Source organism: Pelodiscus sinensis, chromosome 2, assembly GCF_049634645.1.
Source record: "Pelodiscus sinensis isolate JC-2024 chromosome 2, ASM4963464v1, whole genome shotgun sequence".
NCBI lineage: Eukaryota > Metazoa > Chordata > Testudines > Trionychidae > Pelodiscus > Pelodiscus sinensis.
This window is the reverse complement of record NC_134712.1, coordinates 256918871-256935098: the sequence shown is the minus strand read 5'-3', so window position 1 is coordinate 256935098 and position 16228 is coordinate 256918871. Positions and strand designations below refer to the sequence as shown.

The 16228-nt window shown below is 55.7% G+C and overlaps 1 protein-coding gene across 6 annotated transcripts in view; it reads right to left on the bottom strand.

Annotated features, from left to right (window-relative positions):
- DHX30 (DExH-box helicase 30) overlaps positions 1-16228 on the bottom strand; it is a 50817-nt gene that overhangs the window by 11486 nt on the left and 23103 nt on the right. For all 6 annotated transcript variants that reach the window (XM_075923043.1, XM_075923042.1, XM_075923040.1 and 3 more), the window contains 7 exons: positions 14050-14180; positions 12801-12911; positions 10388-10743; positions 7987-8110; positions 6216-6365; positions 3814-3966; positions 1681-2502 (listed from right to left, as the gene is read on the bottom strand). In XM_075923043.1, coding sequence (XP_075779158.1) covers positions 1681-2502; positions 3814-3966; positions 6216-6365; positions 7987-8110; positions 10388-10743; positions 12801-12911; positions 14050-14180 — 1847 coding nt within the window. The remainder of the gene's footprint in view (positions 1-1680; positions 2503-3813; positions 3967-6215; positions 6366-7986; positions 8111-10387; positions 10744-12800; positions 12912-14049; positions 14181-16228) is intronic.

Sequence of the window (16228 nt, the reverse complement as noted above, 5' to 3'; positions counted from 1 at the left end):
CCCACGGGGCGCTAGCGACTCCCAGCCCAGGGGTCGAGAGGCGAGTCTGAACTCGGATCCCCGTTTCAGAGGATTAGCAGTGGGATCTCACCAAGCCCACGGGGCGCTAGCGACTCCCAGCCCAGGGGTCGAGAGGCGAGTCTGAACTCGGATCCCCGTTTCAGAGGATTAGCAGTGGGATCTCACCAAGCCCACGGGGCGCTAGCGACTCCCAGCCCAGGGGTCGAGAGGAGAGTCCGAACTCAGATCCCCGTTTCAGAGGATTAGCAATGGGATCTCACCAAGCCCACGGGGCGCTAGCGACTCCCAGCCCAGGGGTCGAGAGGAGAGTCCGAACTCGGATCCCCGTTTCAGAGGATTAGCAGTGGGATCTCACCAAGCCCACGGGGCGCTAGCGTGTCCCAGCCCAGGGGTCGAGAGGCGAGTCCGAACTCGGATCCCCGTTTCAGAGGATTAGCAGTGGGATCTCACCAAGCCCACGGGGCGCTAGCGTGTCCCAGCCCAGGGGTCGAGAGGCGAGTCCGAACTCGGATCCCCGTTTCAGAGGATTAGCAGTGGGATCTCACCAAGCCCACGGGGCGCTAGCGTCCCCCAGCCCAGGGGTCGAGAGGCGAGTCCGAACTCGGATCCCCGTTTCAGAGGATTAGCAGTGGGATCTCACCAAGCCCACGGGGCGCTAGCGACTCCCAGCCCAGGGGTCGAGAGGCGAGTCCAAACTCGGATCCCCGTTTCAGAGGATTAGCAGTGGGATCTCACCAAGCCCACGGGGCGCTAGCGACTCCCAGCCCAGGGGTCGAGAGGCGAGTCCGAACTCGGATCCCCGTTTCAGAGGATTAGCAGTGGGATCTCACCAAGCCCACGGGGCGCTAGCGTCCCCCAGCCCAGGGGTCGAGAGGCGAGTCCGAACTCGGATCCCCGTTTCAGAGGATTAGCAGTGGGATCTCACCAAGCCCACGGGGCGCTAGCGACTCCCAGCCCAAGGGTCGAGAGGCGAGTCCGAACTCGGATCCCCGTTTCAGAGGATTAGCAGTGGGATCTCACCAAGCCCACGGGGCGCTAGCGTGTCCCAGCCCAGGGGTCGAGAGGCGAGTCTGAACTCGGATCCCCGTTTCAGAGGATTAGCAATGGGATCTCACCAAGCCCACGGGGCGCTAGCGACTCCCAGCCCAGGGGTCGAGAGGAGAGTCCGAACTCGGATCCCCGTTTCAGAGGATTAGCAGTGGGATCTCACCAAGCCCACGGGGCGCTAGCGACTCCCAGCCCAGGGGTCGAGAGGAGAGTCCGAACTCGGATCCCCGTTTCAGAGGATTAGCAGTGGGATCTCACCAAGCCCACGGGGCGCTAGGACTCCCAGCCCAGGGGTCGAGAGGAGAGTCCGAACTCGGATCCCCGTTTCAGAGGATTAGCAGTGGGATCTCACCAAGCCCACGGGGCGCTAGGACTCCCAGCCCAGGGGTCAAGAGGAGAGTCCGAACTCGGATCCCCGTTTCAGAGGATTAGCAGTGGGATCTCACCAAGCCCACGGGGAAGCTCAGGGGGTCTGGGCTGGGATTCACACGCGGCCCGTAGCTGGCGAGCCCAGGGCACCGGGGTAGGTGTGGCAGGAAGGAATCGCCCCAGCTCAAGTCTCTTCCCCTCTGGCCCTCCCAGGGCAGAGCAGGCTCCGGGCTGCGCGCTCACCTTCACCTCGTAGTGCCGGTGTCGGTGCCGGCCCAGCTTGGCCAGGATCTCCTCCAGGTAATACTCCTTCACTGGGTACATGAAGCCCGGCACCTTGACCACGGGGCAGTCCCCGAAGTACTGCGAGAAGCGCTGGTTGTCCCCCGTGGCGCTCATCAGCACCAGGCGCAGCTCTGGGTTGAGCTTCTGGATGCCTTTCAGCAGGATCAGCAGGAAGTCGGTGTTGACGTCCCGCTCGTGGACCTCGTCCACGATCACGTGGCTGACGCCCTCCAGGCTGGGGTTGCCCTGCAGCTTCCGCAGGAGGATGCCCACGGTGCAGAAGAGCAGGGCGCCTCCCCGGGCTGGTGGCTTGCTCTCCAGCCGCACCTGGTAGCCCACGTTCTTCCTCATGTTGGGGCCCAGCTCCTGCGCCACCCGCTGGGCCACCGAGATGGCGCTGATCCGCCGGGGCTGGGTGATCACCACGTTGCAGCGGGCTCCGCGCCCCTCCAGGATGTAACGCTCCAGCAGCAGCTGCGGGATCCGGGTGGTTTTCCCGCAGCCAGTGTCTCCTGCGATCACCACCACCGGATTCTGCTCAACAGCCGACAGGATGGTGTCCTTGTGAGGGTCCACAGGCAGCTGGGGGCTCTCCGGCCACGACGAACCCCTCCTCTTCCAAAGCGCCAGGAGGTTCTGGCTAAGGCGGACCTCCTCCCCCTCGGACAGGGGCGTGTACGTCTTCCCTGTGATGGCATCACTGATCGCACCAGATTCCTTACTCAGGTTCATCATGTCGTCAGCAAGCCGCGGCCTGGATTCCCTCGAGTCCACGGGGTACTGGGGAAGGGGGAGAAAATTGGCAGATGCTTAACGTTCCCGCAGCTCCTTAGACGGCCGTACGCCAGGAGGGAGCGTTGCAGGGTCAGGGCAGGCGGGACGCGGGCGCTGCACTGACTGCGTGGCCCAGCGCCAGTCACCGCTTAGCTCCCTCGAGCAATGCAGCCCCTGAATTCTCTGTTTGCAGAGGCTCAGCTCAGAACTCGGCCCGCTCCGCGCGACACGCCAGCTGCCAGGTAGCCCCCCACGCCTGCCTCGTCGCGAGCCTCTTCTGGCTCACTCAGGCCGTTCACAAAGATTTTAGCGCTGTGGTAACTAACCCGCCATGCTGTGCCCGCCACAGAACAGAGAAACCGCACGCAGCACCGTGGAGCGACGGCCCGGCCGGCCTGCCCGCCCCCATGCCCTGCTCCGAACACTGGATCCTGAGAGCTCCGCAACAGGGGCCCGACGCGCCAGCAGCGCGCTCAAGAGCCAGGCTGCCTTCGGGTGCCGAGGAAGAGACCCCCGGGAGCGAGGCCGACTCTCCGCAGGGCCCCGAGGCTCTGGGACAGCTGCTGTTCAGTTCTAAGCAACAACAGCTCGCGGCAAGAAACGACTCTCAGACCCCGGACAGCGAGGAGGATTTCAAGGGGCAGGATGCAGTCCCTGTACCAGAGGCAGCCGCGCAGGGTGGCAGGCGGGAGCCGACTCGTGAGGGGAGCCAGGTTTAAAGCCAGCTCCCCATGCAGATTGGCTCCAGCCTGCCACCCCACACTGCTGCCACCACGCCGGCATCCCACGGAGCAGCCTCTGTCTGCAGCAAGCCTGGGCCGCCACGGACAGAGGCTGCCCTGCTCCCCGCCCTGCTGCTGCCTCTGATGGGGGGGCCAGGCGGAGCTGGTGCTCCAAGGGAGCCTGCCTCCTCCCCTCCCCCCAATGCTTCTGTGTGGGGGCAGACGGCTCCGTGGGAGCTGACACGTGTGGGCTGTGTGTGTCCTGGCTCCAGGATGCCTCTCCCGCCCGCCATCAGAGGCAGAAGCAGGGAGAAGAGGAGGGGTAAATGGCTCCATGGGATCCAGTGCTTATGGGGTGAAGCCAGCTCCTGCCTCCTGCGCACCCCCCAATACAGAGCGGGTGCACGTAGCCAACAAGATTAACCAATAAGCCCAGGCTTATCGATTCATCATGTAGTTATCGACATGCCGAGATCCCTAGCCAGCTCAGTCCAGACGGTACCGTGGGACAGCAGCGGTTCGGCGGGCGGAAGGGCAGGGAACCCAGCTCCCCCCTTGCCGCGAGGCGGCCCCGCTGCACGTGAACAAGCCTTACGTGGTTCAGGTAGTTCTCGATCTTACGCAGGGTGGCTTCCGGGACTTTGATGTGGCAGGGTCTCCTCTGGTTCTCGCCAAACTCCCGGAGGGACGTCATGTTGTACATGGCATGGCTCAGGGGGTTGTTGTTCTTGTCCACTAAGCCCAGGCTCTGGAAAGGAAGGAGACAAACGGGGGCGGTAAGAGAGGCAAGAGCTCTCCCCGCCGTGGCGGCTGGGGTGGGGGGAAGGGAACACGGCACAGACGAGACTCCCGTCAGCATTTTCATCTGCCTCAGCCCCTCCGTGGCCAGACCCCTGCCCCCAAGACAGGCGGCAGGCAAGGAACGGCAAGTGTCCCTACTCAGGAAGGCCCCCAGCCCAACGGTTCCTGAGACCGAGGGCAAGAGGCGGAGACCACGGGGACGCTGGAAGATCTTCCCTGCCCCAGCCGCTCTGCTGTGAAACGGGAGCCCTGGGCTGTCCCTGCCCCGACGCAGACAACGAAGATCCAGGCCGGAGGAAAGGCGAGTACAGTCGCTTCCAACCGGACCCGCTTCCGAGAGCCAGTCACCCTCCGACGGGCACTTCCACAGCCTTCCGGAGAAGCCAGCCCAGACCTGCCTTTCCTGCTCGCCCGCTCCACGCTGGTTTTGGAGCCGGGTCACCCATTCCCTGCGCCAGAGAGCCGGGAGTCCAGAGCGCCGAAGGAGCAGGAAGCCAGCCCGCCTTTCCCGGGGGAGCTGGGGGCTGAAAAGACCCTCCACTCGCCGGCTGGGCCTCGCGCATCACTTTGCTGATGGGCCAAAACAGAGCCACAGCGGCCCACCAGCTAGAGCTCAAGGCCAAACTCAGCTCCCCTTCAGATCAGCGCCAGAGCTCCCCCTCTGGTAGGGCTCCGGGAGATGGGTGGGGTCTCTGCACATCCCCCCCCCCCCGGGTCTCTTGGCTCCAGGTGCCTGTCCCGTACGTTCCCTGGCCCTGCCTGCCACCCACAGGCAATTTAACCTCCCCCCCCCCCGGCTCCCCCTGCCTCTGCTATGAGCACAACGTGCTACAGCAGTTTGCAGCTCCGCACCACTGCCAGCCCACCGCTCTAGCCCGGGGGAGGGGTGCGCAGAGCCATAGGATGGCTCAGGGCAGCTGCCCCAGACTCTGCTCTGGGGGGCCCTGCGGCAGTTGCCCCAACTGTCCTATGGACGGGATGGTCCCCCACACTCAGGTTAGCCGGCGGGGCCAGCAGCAGGGGTTGGGCGTGGCGGGAGCCACAGGGAGCAGAGCGATGCAGCAGCCTGCTCTGCTCCGGCGCCATCCCCCGGCCGTGGCCTTCGGGTGGGGGCTCGAGGGAACGGGTGCAACGGGGGGGAGGGCGGGAAGAGGCAGGGTCAGAGCTGGGGGGGAGGGGAGAGGACCCTCGCCCCTCGGGCCACAGGGACGCGCAGGCTGGACTGTGGAACGTCAGAGACCCCCTCTCCTAACGTGGTAGCATAGGGCAGGGGCCGCCAACCTTGCTCAATTTCAGTCTGACCCAGGATCCACCCCAAACCCGCCTCCTTCCCGCCCCTTCTCCAAGGCCCCGCCCCTGCTCGCTCCATCCTCCCTCCCTCCCCATCCTCGCTCCCTTTCATCAGGCTGGGGTTGCGGACCCTGCTCTTGGGCTAAGGGATTGGCGGGTGGGAGGGGCTCTGAGCTGAGCCTGGGGCAGGGGGTTGTAGGTGCAGGCCGAGGGAGGGAGTTTGGGTGCAGGGGGACTCAGGTCTAGGGGCGCAGCAGGGGTCCAGGACTGGGGCCGGGGTTTGGAATGCTGGCTCCAGCTGGGCACCGCTTACCACAGGTGGCAGCTGGGTGGTGGTGCCGGGGACTAAGGCAGGCTCATCCCTACCCTGGCCCTGCACCGCTCCCAAAAGCAGCCAGCAAACTCCCTCCATCCCTGCCCCGCTCCCGCTGCTCTGTGGAGTGGGATACCGGGCAGAGCACCCTGACAGCAGCACCCCCTCCTCCTCTTCGTGTCCCCTGCGCAGCAAGCAAGAGGCTCCGGGGCTGGGAGGCAGCTCCAAGGCAGAGGGCAGGAGCAGCACGGCAGTGCTTAGAGGGGCAGATGAAGTAACGGCACTTGACAGCCTCCCGGCCAAACCTGTCAGGATCCCCTGTCAGAGGCTCCAAGATCCACCAGCAGATCCCGATCGACTGGGTGGTGACCACTGGCCTAGAGACAAGGACAATCATCTGACCCAACTCTTCCCCCCGGAGTCAGCGAGAGGTGGCAGCAGCAAACCCAGACAGTCTCAGAAACAGCAGCAGCCTTAGGGCTTGGCTGCTCCGCCTGGCCCCGGTTCTGGTGTGAACAGCGCCCCCAACAGCCGGCTGGAAAGGATGGGGCGGTAGCAGCCTCAAGACTTGCTCCCAGACAGGTGCCACTCACCTTCAACTTCTGGCAGGCCAGGGCTGCTGCCTTGTTCTCCGCCTCAACCTTGCGGCGGCCTTTGGCAGCAAAGGTCATGGGGCAGGGCCAGCGCAGGGTGAGCTTGCAGATCTTTGTCTTGGTGCCCACAGTGCGGAACTGCATGAACTCCTGAAAGAGACACGGGCAGCTTTTGTGGGAAGAGGAAGGCGCCTGAGGTTTGTTTATCCGGGGGGAGCCTCTGAATGGGTTTACTAGGCGACATCACCTGAGCAGCAGGGCGTGTCTACCGGTAAGACTTGAACTCGGTTCCGTCTGGAACAGACTCCTAGAAAAGTAGGTCTGGAAGGGGCCTCAAAAGATCATCTCATCAAGGTCCTGCCTCAGCACAGGGACCAGGTAACCCTAGACCGCGCTCCACAGGCCTCTGTCCAACCTGGGCTTAAAAATCCCTCCCGCAATGGGGATCTTAACTATCCTTGTAGGGAGAAAGTTTTCCTAATATCGCACCTCAACCTTCCTGACTGCCAATTAAGGCCACTGCTTCTTGTTCTACCTTCAGGGGACATGGAGAACAGTTGACCAGCACCCTCAGGTTCTCCCTATCACCTTTCCTCAAGATGAAACACGCCCAGTTTTTAACCCTTTCCTCGTGGGTCAGGTTTTCTATGCCTCCGGCAGTGGTTGCTCTTATTTGGACTCTCTTCCTGAAGTATGGCACCCAGATCTGGCCCAACAGTCCAGCTGAGGCCTTACCAGTACTGAGCAGAGCAGGCAAATTATTTCCCATGTCTTATATGCAACACCCCTTTAATAAACCCCTGGTTCGATTAGCTTCTCTCACAACGGCCTCACATTGTTGGTTCATTCAGTTTGTGATCCGCTATTGCCCGCAGATCCCTCTCAACAGTACCGCCACCAAGCCAGCTACTCCCCATTTGTAACGGGCGGAGGGGGGGTTGATTTTTCCTTCCTCAGTGAAGTACTTTGCACTTAGTGAGACAAGTGGGTAAGGGAATATCTGCCATCGGACCAACTTCTGGAGTCCCCATTCAGTGTGTCCTGCAAGTCTGACCGCAAACCACTGAGCTCTGCCTTCCAATCAGTGACCCACTCCCCTTACAGTCATTTCATGGAGACATTTCCCTCATTTGCTCACGTCAGACTGTGGAAAAAACCTTATGAAAGTCAAGGTATTACGCATGTACCTGATCCCTCTCTACACTGAGCCAGTGGACTGTACCAAGACCAGGCCACTGTGAGGAGAACTTCATGGAAGGAGGGAGCTAGAAGGTGAAGGGTACCAGGGGAAGAGCTTAAACTTTGTTCCAGCCCCTGCAGGGCACAAAGTCTGGAGAGGAGGTGGGGAAGAGGGCAGGGGAAGGCGAGCAGAGAGGCAGGCAGGAATGGCATTCGGGGCCAATCTGCAACAACAGATTCTGAGAGTAAAAGATACAGCGCTGGCTGGCTACACAAACAAAAGGGGCTTGCAGCCCAATGCAGCCAGCGAACACACAACCACTGCACATAACAGCGCCACTCTGGAGTCACCAGGCTCCACTGCTTCTCCCAAGGGATTCCTCCGCAGGGCCGCTGCCGGTAGGGCTTCCCTGCTCTTCAGCCTCATTGCCCTCAGCTCAGCGCTACCCACCTTGTCCTCGAAGAGCCCCAAAGAATCCCCTCCCGTCCTCGCCAGCGACACCGTGCCATCGCCGCGGCCTAGCCGGCCACACTGCAACAAGCACATTCCCAACCCGAGAAGGCGGGAAAGGCCATTTCCACAGCAACTCACCTTGACCGTGGAGGAAGAGGTTGCAATCTGAATCACCTGGGCCAGGAGGTTTTTGGGCAGAGGGAACTGGGTCAGAGCCCTGATGGCGTTGTTGTCGTCCGTCATTTCCACCGAGGCCCCTCCCCTGAAAGGCAAACAAGGTGAAAATCAATTTCCCTTCTCGCTAATTCTATCGGAGCTCAGACTCCCCCACTTCCCCTCCCCCCGGCTCCTTTGCCCAGGTCTGCAACTGTATTCTCAAGGGCTGTGTCTCGACTCCATGGCTCATCGACGGAGCCACGTAGATGAGGGTGGTCGGCAAAGGGAAACGAAGCAGCGATTTAAATAATCACGGCTTCATTTAAATTTAAATGGCTGCCACGCTGAGCCGACAAACAGCTGATCAGCTGTTTGTCCGCTCAGCGCGCTAGTCTGGACGCTCCCCTGCCGACATCAAAGCCCTTTGTCGACCTCCCCGTTATTCCTCGTGGGATGAGGTTTACCGGGGCGGTCGACAAAGGGCTTTGATGTCGACCGCGGAGCGTCCGGACTAGCGCTGAGCTGACAAACAGCTGATCAGCCATTTAAATTTAAATGAAGTGGTGATTATTTAAATCGCCGCTTCATTTCCCTTTGCCCAATAAACAAATCTACGTGGCTCCGTCGAGGGAGCCATGTAGTGTAGACGTACCCAAGGTGAGTGCCGGAGTGTATGGAGTTAATTAGCAGTGGAGGGTTTGCACCTCGCCGGGTAGTGAGGACTCCCCCTCCATTGCGTTACACGGCTCAGAGCACAGAACGAAGACAATTCCCCTCGCCGGGGGGCCTCCAAGCCAAACCTCCAACTCTAGCCTCTACTGAAAGGAACAGTCCTCCCAAATATTTACAGCTGCAGTGCAAACTGGTGTGCGGGAACGGTTTTCACCAGTCCTTTAGAGACACAGGCAATGGCAGAGTATTCCCGTCCCTCCCCAACTGTTTCCCTTTTAAAAAAATGGAAATACAAGTCCTGACTTGCTCTCCCCTGGGGGACGCTGGCAATCTAAAGAGCAGGGGTTGGCTACTGTTTCAAACCGAAGAGCCAAACTAGATCAAAATTCAGAACAAGGGGTCAACAAAGGGCCATATAAGAATGCCCATTTGCAGGACTGAAAATATACAAATTAACGTTATTGATAATTGCCATAATGATTAATAATAGCATCAATGAAACCTTGAACCCACAGACTTTATTTAATGGAACTTCTGCTGCTGCATCTTTTCGCACATTTCTTTGCAATTTATATCATAACTGGTCAAATCCAACTTCATGCAGGCATTCAGGGGGCTGAGGATGTGGGGGTGCAAGAGTCTGGGTTGGGGTGTATAAGGGAGCTCAGGGTGGGATGTGTGTGGGGTGCAGGAGTGTTATGGCAGGAGACTGGGGATGTGGGGTTCTCAGGGGCTCAGGGCAGGGGGTTCAGGTGTATGATGGGCTCAGGACACAAGGTGGGGTGTGGGGGAGTGCAGGAGTGTTAGGACGCTGTGGCCAGACTGGGGGGGGGGGGAGCCCCAATTGGGGCCTTGTTGGCCAGGCTACATTTTTAAATACAGTAAAATATGACATCCAACAAAAGATTTCAACTTTGTCTTTATTTATGGCAGAGGTGGGAACCTTTTTTGGGTCCAGGGCCATGGAGTTTGGGTGAAGGAGGCAGTTGTGGCCTGAAACACGGGATTGGGGTGCAGGACTGCGACCTAGGGCAGGAGAGGGCTGTGATCTAGGGCAGGGGACTAGGGTGCAGGGTCTGGGAGGGGGTATGAGCTCAGGAGGGGGGCAAAGGGTTTGGGTTACACGGGGGGCGGGGGAGGACTGGAGTGTCAGGGGCAGGCTCTGGCCAGGAGAGTTACCAGTGAGACTCCAGAGCAGCAACCCCACCCAACTGCCCGGCTCCTCCCCCCACCGGCTGCAGGGCCATGTGCTCTGTGAGTAAGAGCCTGAGGGGAGGGGTGACTGGCAGCTTCCAGCCAGACACCAGCCAATGGGATTGTGCTGGGGGGCGGGAGCACCACTCCCCCCTCCTGGCTCACAGTTTATGGCTCACAAAGGGCCCAGCCCCACAGCCACTTTGCTGAGCGGCACAAGAGAGCAGGGCAAGCAGGGGCGTCTGCCTGAGGGGTCCTTGCTGCGGCCCGGATTCTTTTCCCCCCAGGGCTGGCCTCAGTGTGAGCACATGCGGACCCCCCCGCTCAGGGAAGGGCCCAGCACAAGCAGCGCCAGGCAGAGGCGCTTTCGGGTCAGACTCTGCTGCAGTGCGCGGCGTGCTCACTGTGTTTACGTGGCAAGAGGTCAACTTTGAGGTCTGTGGGGCTACACCAGCCATTGCCTGGACCGTTCCCTCCCGACGCCCGCTTTAGGGACCGAGTCAGAACACGGCTTTACCTCATGTCTCTAGCCGGGGTCCGAGCTTCGCTCTGCGCCATGGACAGGTAATCGGTAACATCAATTGTGTCTTCTTCCAGCTCCCCTTCCTCCAGTTCTCCTTCCTCCAGCTCCCCTTCCTCCATCTCCTCTCGTCTCATCGCTTTAGGCATCCTGCCTTGCTCCATGGACTGGATGGAGTCATCCGGTTCCGCCCGCCTCCAGCAAGTCGACAAGTCGGCCAGGGACGGCCCAGACTTAGAACGCCACCTGCTTTCCGGGCACCACCTGTCCTCTGGGCAGCCAAGCTGGTCGGCAAGGATACGGTACTTTGCAGCGTCGAAGAGCTCGTTCCGGGGCCCTAACAACCCCCAGCCCTGAATGGAAGAGTTGCACTCGGTTAAGACAGCAGTAGGAAGCCAGCTGGGCTGGACAACTTCTAAAGCAGACTGGATGCAAACTTGGGACAAAGGGGAGACGTGTAGAGATGAATCCCTCGAGTCCAGGAGAGCGACAGGAAGCCTCTGCTCCTTTCCGACTGCCCTTCCCATCACATGGTGCCCTGCAGTTGTTCGCACAGGCTGGGCCAGCGCATGCTGCTTTGTTATACACCAAACACTCGGTTTAGTGTTTTAAAGCACTGAATCCACCCCAACACCACAGACTACACCAAATTAGCTAGGCTCCTCTTTCCTCCCCCACAACAAAGTATGTTGATTCACATAGTAAACAACATATTTACTTCAAAGAACAGAACTAGCTGGGTCATCCCACCAAACCCAACACCAGGACTCATATTAGCGAATAGATTCACGTCTCACTTCCTCTTCTTTTCATTCACGTAAGACGTTTATGTTCAAGTGACAGGTGCTTGTATTTCTGGGTTCTGTAATGTACAAAGCTCCAAAACGTGTCCGTTCCTGGAGCTACAAACAGCTCCCAATTGCAGTTTGGGTAACTGCACGACTCCCACACATGCATTGTAGGCATGTGTGCCCACCTAGAGGTGCGGGGACATCCATGACAATATATATCTTGGTTTTTTATACGGGGACATTTCTAAGAGCTTTGGCATCATTCCTTCAGCCTCGTAACACCTCTGTTAGATGGAACAATATTATTTTGTACAGTAATTCCTCATTTAACACTATAGATCTGTTTCAGAAAACGACCGCTTTAAATGAAAACGTGTTATGCGGGGTCATTTTTCCCATTGAAAATGATGGAAAAGGTGGGGGTTGCGTTTCAAGCGGGGGTGTCTGTTGGGACCGGGACATAAGGTTGGGGGAGAAAGGGGACTGGGTTACAGCAGGGAGAGGAGGTGTTTGGCTCTGGGGAAGGGAAGGGGAGGAGAGGGGGGATTGGGTTGGAAGTATGCCCCTGTGACGAGTCTGCCGGGACCCGCACTGCGTCTGGCAAGGAGTCTTCGCCAGGGAATGGCGCGGTGAACCCTCCTCTGCCTTGCAAGGAGGCGGGGGAAGCCCTGCGCAGCCGCCGGCGATGGGCTGGCTGGGGAAACCCAGCCACCAGCCTTCGAGTGGGGGCAAGGCGTCCAGTGAGGGGGAGTCGGTGGGGAATGGCGCTGCGACCAGCGAACCCTCCGGAGGTTTGCAGGGAGGTGAGGGAAGTCTCGTGCAGCCGCTGGCAACAGGGCGGCTGGGGAAATCGTGTTCTTCCGGGGACGGTCGTGAAATTCAAAAAACGTTCCCTAAAAAAAAAAATCGTGCTATTGCGAAAACATGTTAAGCGGGCACGTGTGAAATGAGAAATTACTGTATTGTGGGAAGCCTCCGGGTCCAAATCCCACTATGTGAGGCACTCTGCACAATATAACAAGACAGTCCCCTGCCCTAAGCAGACAGTACCACCTGTTGGCTTGGAGAGTAAGCAATTTATTACGGACAGCACGGGGATCACCACCTTGATAGCTGAAGATACTCAACACTCCCTATTACAGAAGCCTTGTTTTCAGCTGCTTAAAGCCACTAGCCCACGCTCCCTCCCAGACAGCGCCAATATAACTTTATATGGTCAGACAGGGAGAGCTTCTCGGTGAAGAACACAAGGGCATGGCATCGGGGACACTCATCTCCCCCAAGAGCCATGAGCGGTGCATGGAGCGAAAGGCGACAAAGAACACAATGGAGAACAGAGACCAGGGAACTCAAGGCTCTCGGAGCTCAGACAGGCGACCTGCTTGGCCACAGGAGCAAGTGGGTGCACACGCTCAGACTCATCCGGCCACCGCACCAAGAGCTTGTCATGAGCCCAGCGGGGCTGCCGCCATTCTTGATTAGGAAACACAACAACGGAGGAAATGGAGGCAGAAAGAGCTTTCAATAAATCAGCCGTCAAACACCCATTCAGTAGGCAGCAAGTCTAGGGGCCTCTTCTTGATTCTTGGTAGGGAGATGAGCGGAGGGAAGCAACTCACCTTGAAGAGCTGGCATGCAGCAGCTGCAGCCTGTCTCTCAGCATCAATCTTTTTGGTCCCATAGCCTTCCACTTCCACATTCTTAGGCCATTTTATGTGCAAAGTGACTTTCTGAAAAGGAAAGAAGAGCAGTGACATATATATATATATGAGAGAGAGAGAGAGAGAGAGTCCACACCCTTTCCTCCTAGTGCTTAGGTGACCTCTCTGAATCCCAAGCAAGAGGAAGGTTTAAATAATTGTCACTAAGCAGCTCTTATTTTCAGCTAATACTTTTCAGCAGAGGCTCTCAAAGGGCTTTTCATTTGCCCTCTTTTCTGGAGGTGACAGCTGAAGCCCAGAGAAGTGATGCGATTTGCCCGCAATCTTACAGTTGTTCAGTGGCAAAATTAAGATTAGAACCGAGGTCTAACTCCTAGCGTACCAGCCTATGCACATGCTGAAAGAAGCCAACGATAGCAAACGAGTTATGTCAAACAGGGAGAGTTAGAGGTGGAGTCTGGGTTTTTGTAGGCATACTAAATGTGCTGAGATGAAGAACCAGAGGGAAGGAGGAGTATATTGAAACACATCCTACCCTGCAATAAATAATCTCTATGACAAAGGATTAATGGACACATCACAGATATTAGCAATGATAACACACAGAAACCTGTAAGGGAATATTTTAACTTCCCTGGGCTCTCAGTAAGGGACTTAAAAGCAGCCATTCTTCCACAAAGGAATTTCACAAGCCAACTACAGAAAGAGAAGCTTCAGGGGGTAGCCGAATTAGTCTGTACAGGATAAACTGTACAGAAAGAGAGTTCAGAATTGACCTTCATATGCAAATCTGACGCAGTATTCCTTGCTCTGAAAAAAGCCTTGAACTAGTTACCATTATTATAACACCAACTTTCCTCACACTCAACACCTTATTGACATCAAAAGTTAAGTGTGGGACACTTTCAGCTTACTCAATTAGCCTCATTAACACCAGGACTACAATTGACAAGGTATTTTCCTCCCTCTCCTTTCTTATTCTGAGGGGTCCACCTTTTTTCCCCCCCCCATTTAAGAGGGGAAAAATAATATATATATTTTCTCTAAGGTGCCACAGGACTACTTGTTTTTAATGTTACAGACTAACACGGCTACCCCTCAGACTTTTACCCTGCAATAAACCATTTAGTATCACAATAATACTGGTCCTTTGCCACCTCCACTTACAAGCACCTCTCGCACAACCAGGGGTTAATAATAGAATTACCTTTTTTCTTGGCCCATTAGTGTGGATATACACCAGTTTGTCTCTTGCATGGGAGATCCCCAGGGCTCTTCCAATCACACTGTTAAGCAAGTTTTTAGGTTGTGGAAATTCCTTCAACAAGTCTCTGGAATCTGAAAGAACAATGACAAAAGGGAATGCAATGTTAATGCTTGTAGAGTCCTGTTCAAAGGAGCTAAGCAGGTTATGAACTCTTATCTCACTTGCGTGCTATAAGATCTAATATTTTCCTAGTTTTACAGATGGAGACCTGGAGGCAGAAAGTGCTTTGCCCATGGTGTTGCAACGTGTCGGTGGAACCGAATCCAGAAACCTTGAAATCTCCTGGACTCTCACCACTGGAGGACACTCCAGTACCAATATATACTAACAACTATTCTGGTCTGAATTCCAAGAGATGTCAGGAAGCTATGTTTATTTATTTCGCTTTCAAAAAGCCTGAAAATATTGTATGCGGATTGCCTCATGGTTAGAACTCTTGGTTTTGTGACTCAAGGACACATTATAAGCAGGAAGAACTGGAATTGCTAACCAATAAATACAACTATGATATCATTGGTATTACAGAAACCTGGTGGGATGGGACACATGATTGGAATGTTGGTATGGAAGGGTACGGCTTGCTCAGGAAGGACAGACAGGGGAAAAAGGGAGGAGGGGTTGCCTTGTATATTAAAAATGTACACACTTGGACTGAAGTGGAGATGAACGTAGGAGATAGCTGTGTAGAGAGTCTCTGGGTTAAGCTAAAAGGGGTAAAAAACGAGGGTGATATCAAGCCAGGAGTCTACTACAGGCCACCTAGCCAGGTGGAAGAGGTGGATGAGGCCTTTTTTAAACAATTAACAAAACTATCCAAAGCCCAAGATTTGGTGGTGATGGGGGACTTCATCTATCCAGACATATGTTGGGAAACTAACACAGCGAGGCACAGACTATCCAATAAGTTTCTGGACTGCATTGGAGACAACTTTCTGTTTCAGAAGGTTGAAAAAGCTACCAGAGGAGAAGCTGTTCTGGATTTGGTTTTAAAAAATAGGGAGGTACTAGTTGAGAACTTGAAAGTGGAAGACAGTATAGGGGACAGTGATCATGAAATAATAGAGTTCATGATCTTAAGGAAAGGTAGAAGGGAGACCAGCACAATTGAGGTAATGGATTTCAGGAAGGCAGATTTTGATAAGCTCAGAGAACTTGTAGGTAAGGTCCCATGGGAAGCAAGACTGAAGGGAAAAACAACTGAGGAGAGTTGGAAGTATTTCAAAGGGACGTTGTTAAGGGCCCAAAAGCAAACAATTCCGCTGTGTAGGAAAGATAGAAAATATGGCAAAAGACCAGCTTGGCTTAACAAGGAGATCTTGCACGATCTCAAAATAAAAAAGGAGTCCTATAAAAAATGGAAACTAGGACAACTAACAAAGGATGAATATAGGCAAGCAACACGGGAATGCAGGGGCAAGATTAGAAAGGCAAAGGCACAAAATGAGATCAAACTAGCTACAGGCATAAAGGGAAACAAGACGACCTTTTATAAATACATTAAAAGCAAGAGGAAGACCAAGGACAGGGTAGGCCCACTGCTTAGTGAGGAGGGAGAAGCAGTAACAGAAAACTTGGAAATGGCAGAGATGCTCAATGACTTCTTTGTTTCGGTCTTCACCGAGAAGTCTGGAGGTGTGCCTAACGCAGTGAATACAAGCAGAGAGAGGGTAAGTTTAGAAGATAGGATACACAAAGAACAAGTTAAAAATCACTTAGGAAAGTTAGATGTCAGCAAGTCACCAGGTCCTGATGAAATGCATCCCAGGATACTCAAGGAGCTGATAGAGGAGGTATCTGAGCCTTTAGCTATGATTTTTGAAAAATCATGGCAGACAGGGGAGATTCCAGAAGACTGGAAAAGGGCAAATATTGGGCCCATCTATAAAAAGGGGAATAAGAACAACCCAGGAAACTACAGACCGGTCAGTTTAACGTCTGTCCCAGGGAAGATAATGGAGCAGGTAATTCAGGAAATCATATGCAAACACTTGGAAGGTAATAAAGTGATAGGGAATAGCCAGCATGGGTTTGTGAAGAACAAGTCATGCCAAACTAATCTGATAGCTTTCTTTGATAGGATAACGAGCCTTGTGGATAAGGGAGAAGCGGTAGATGTCAT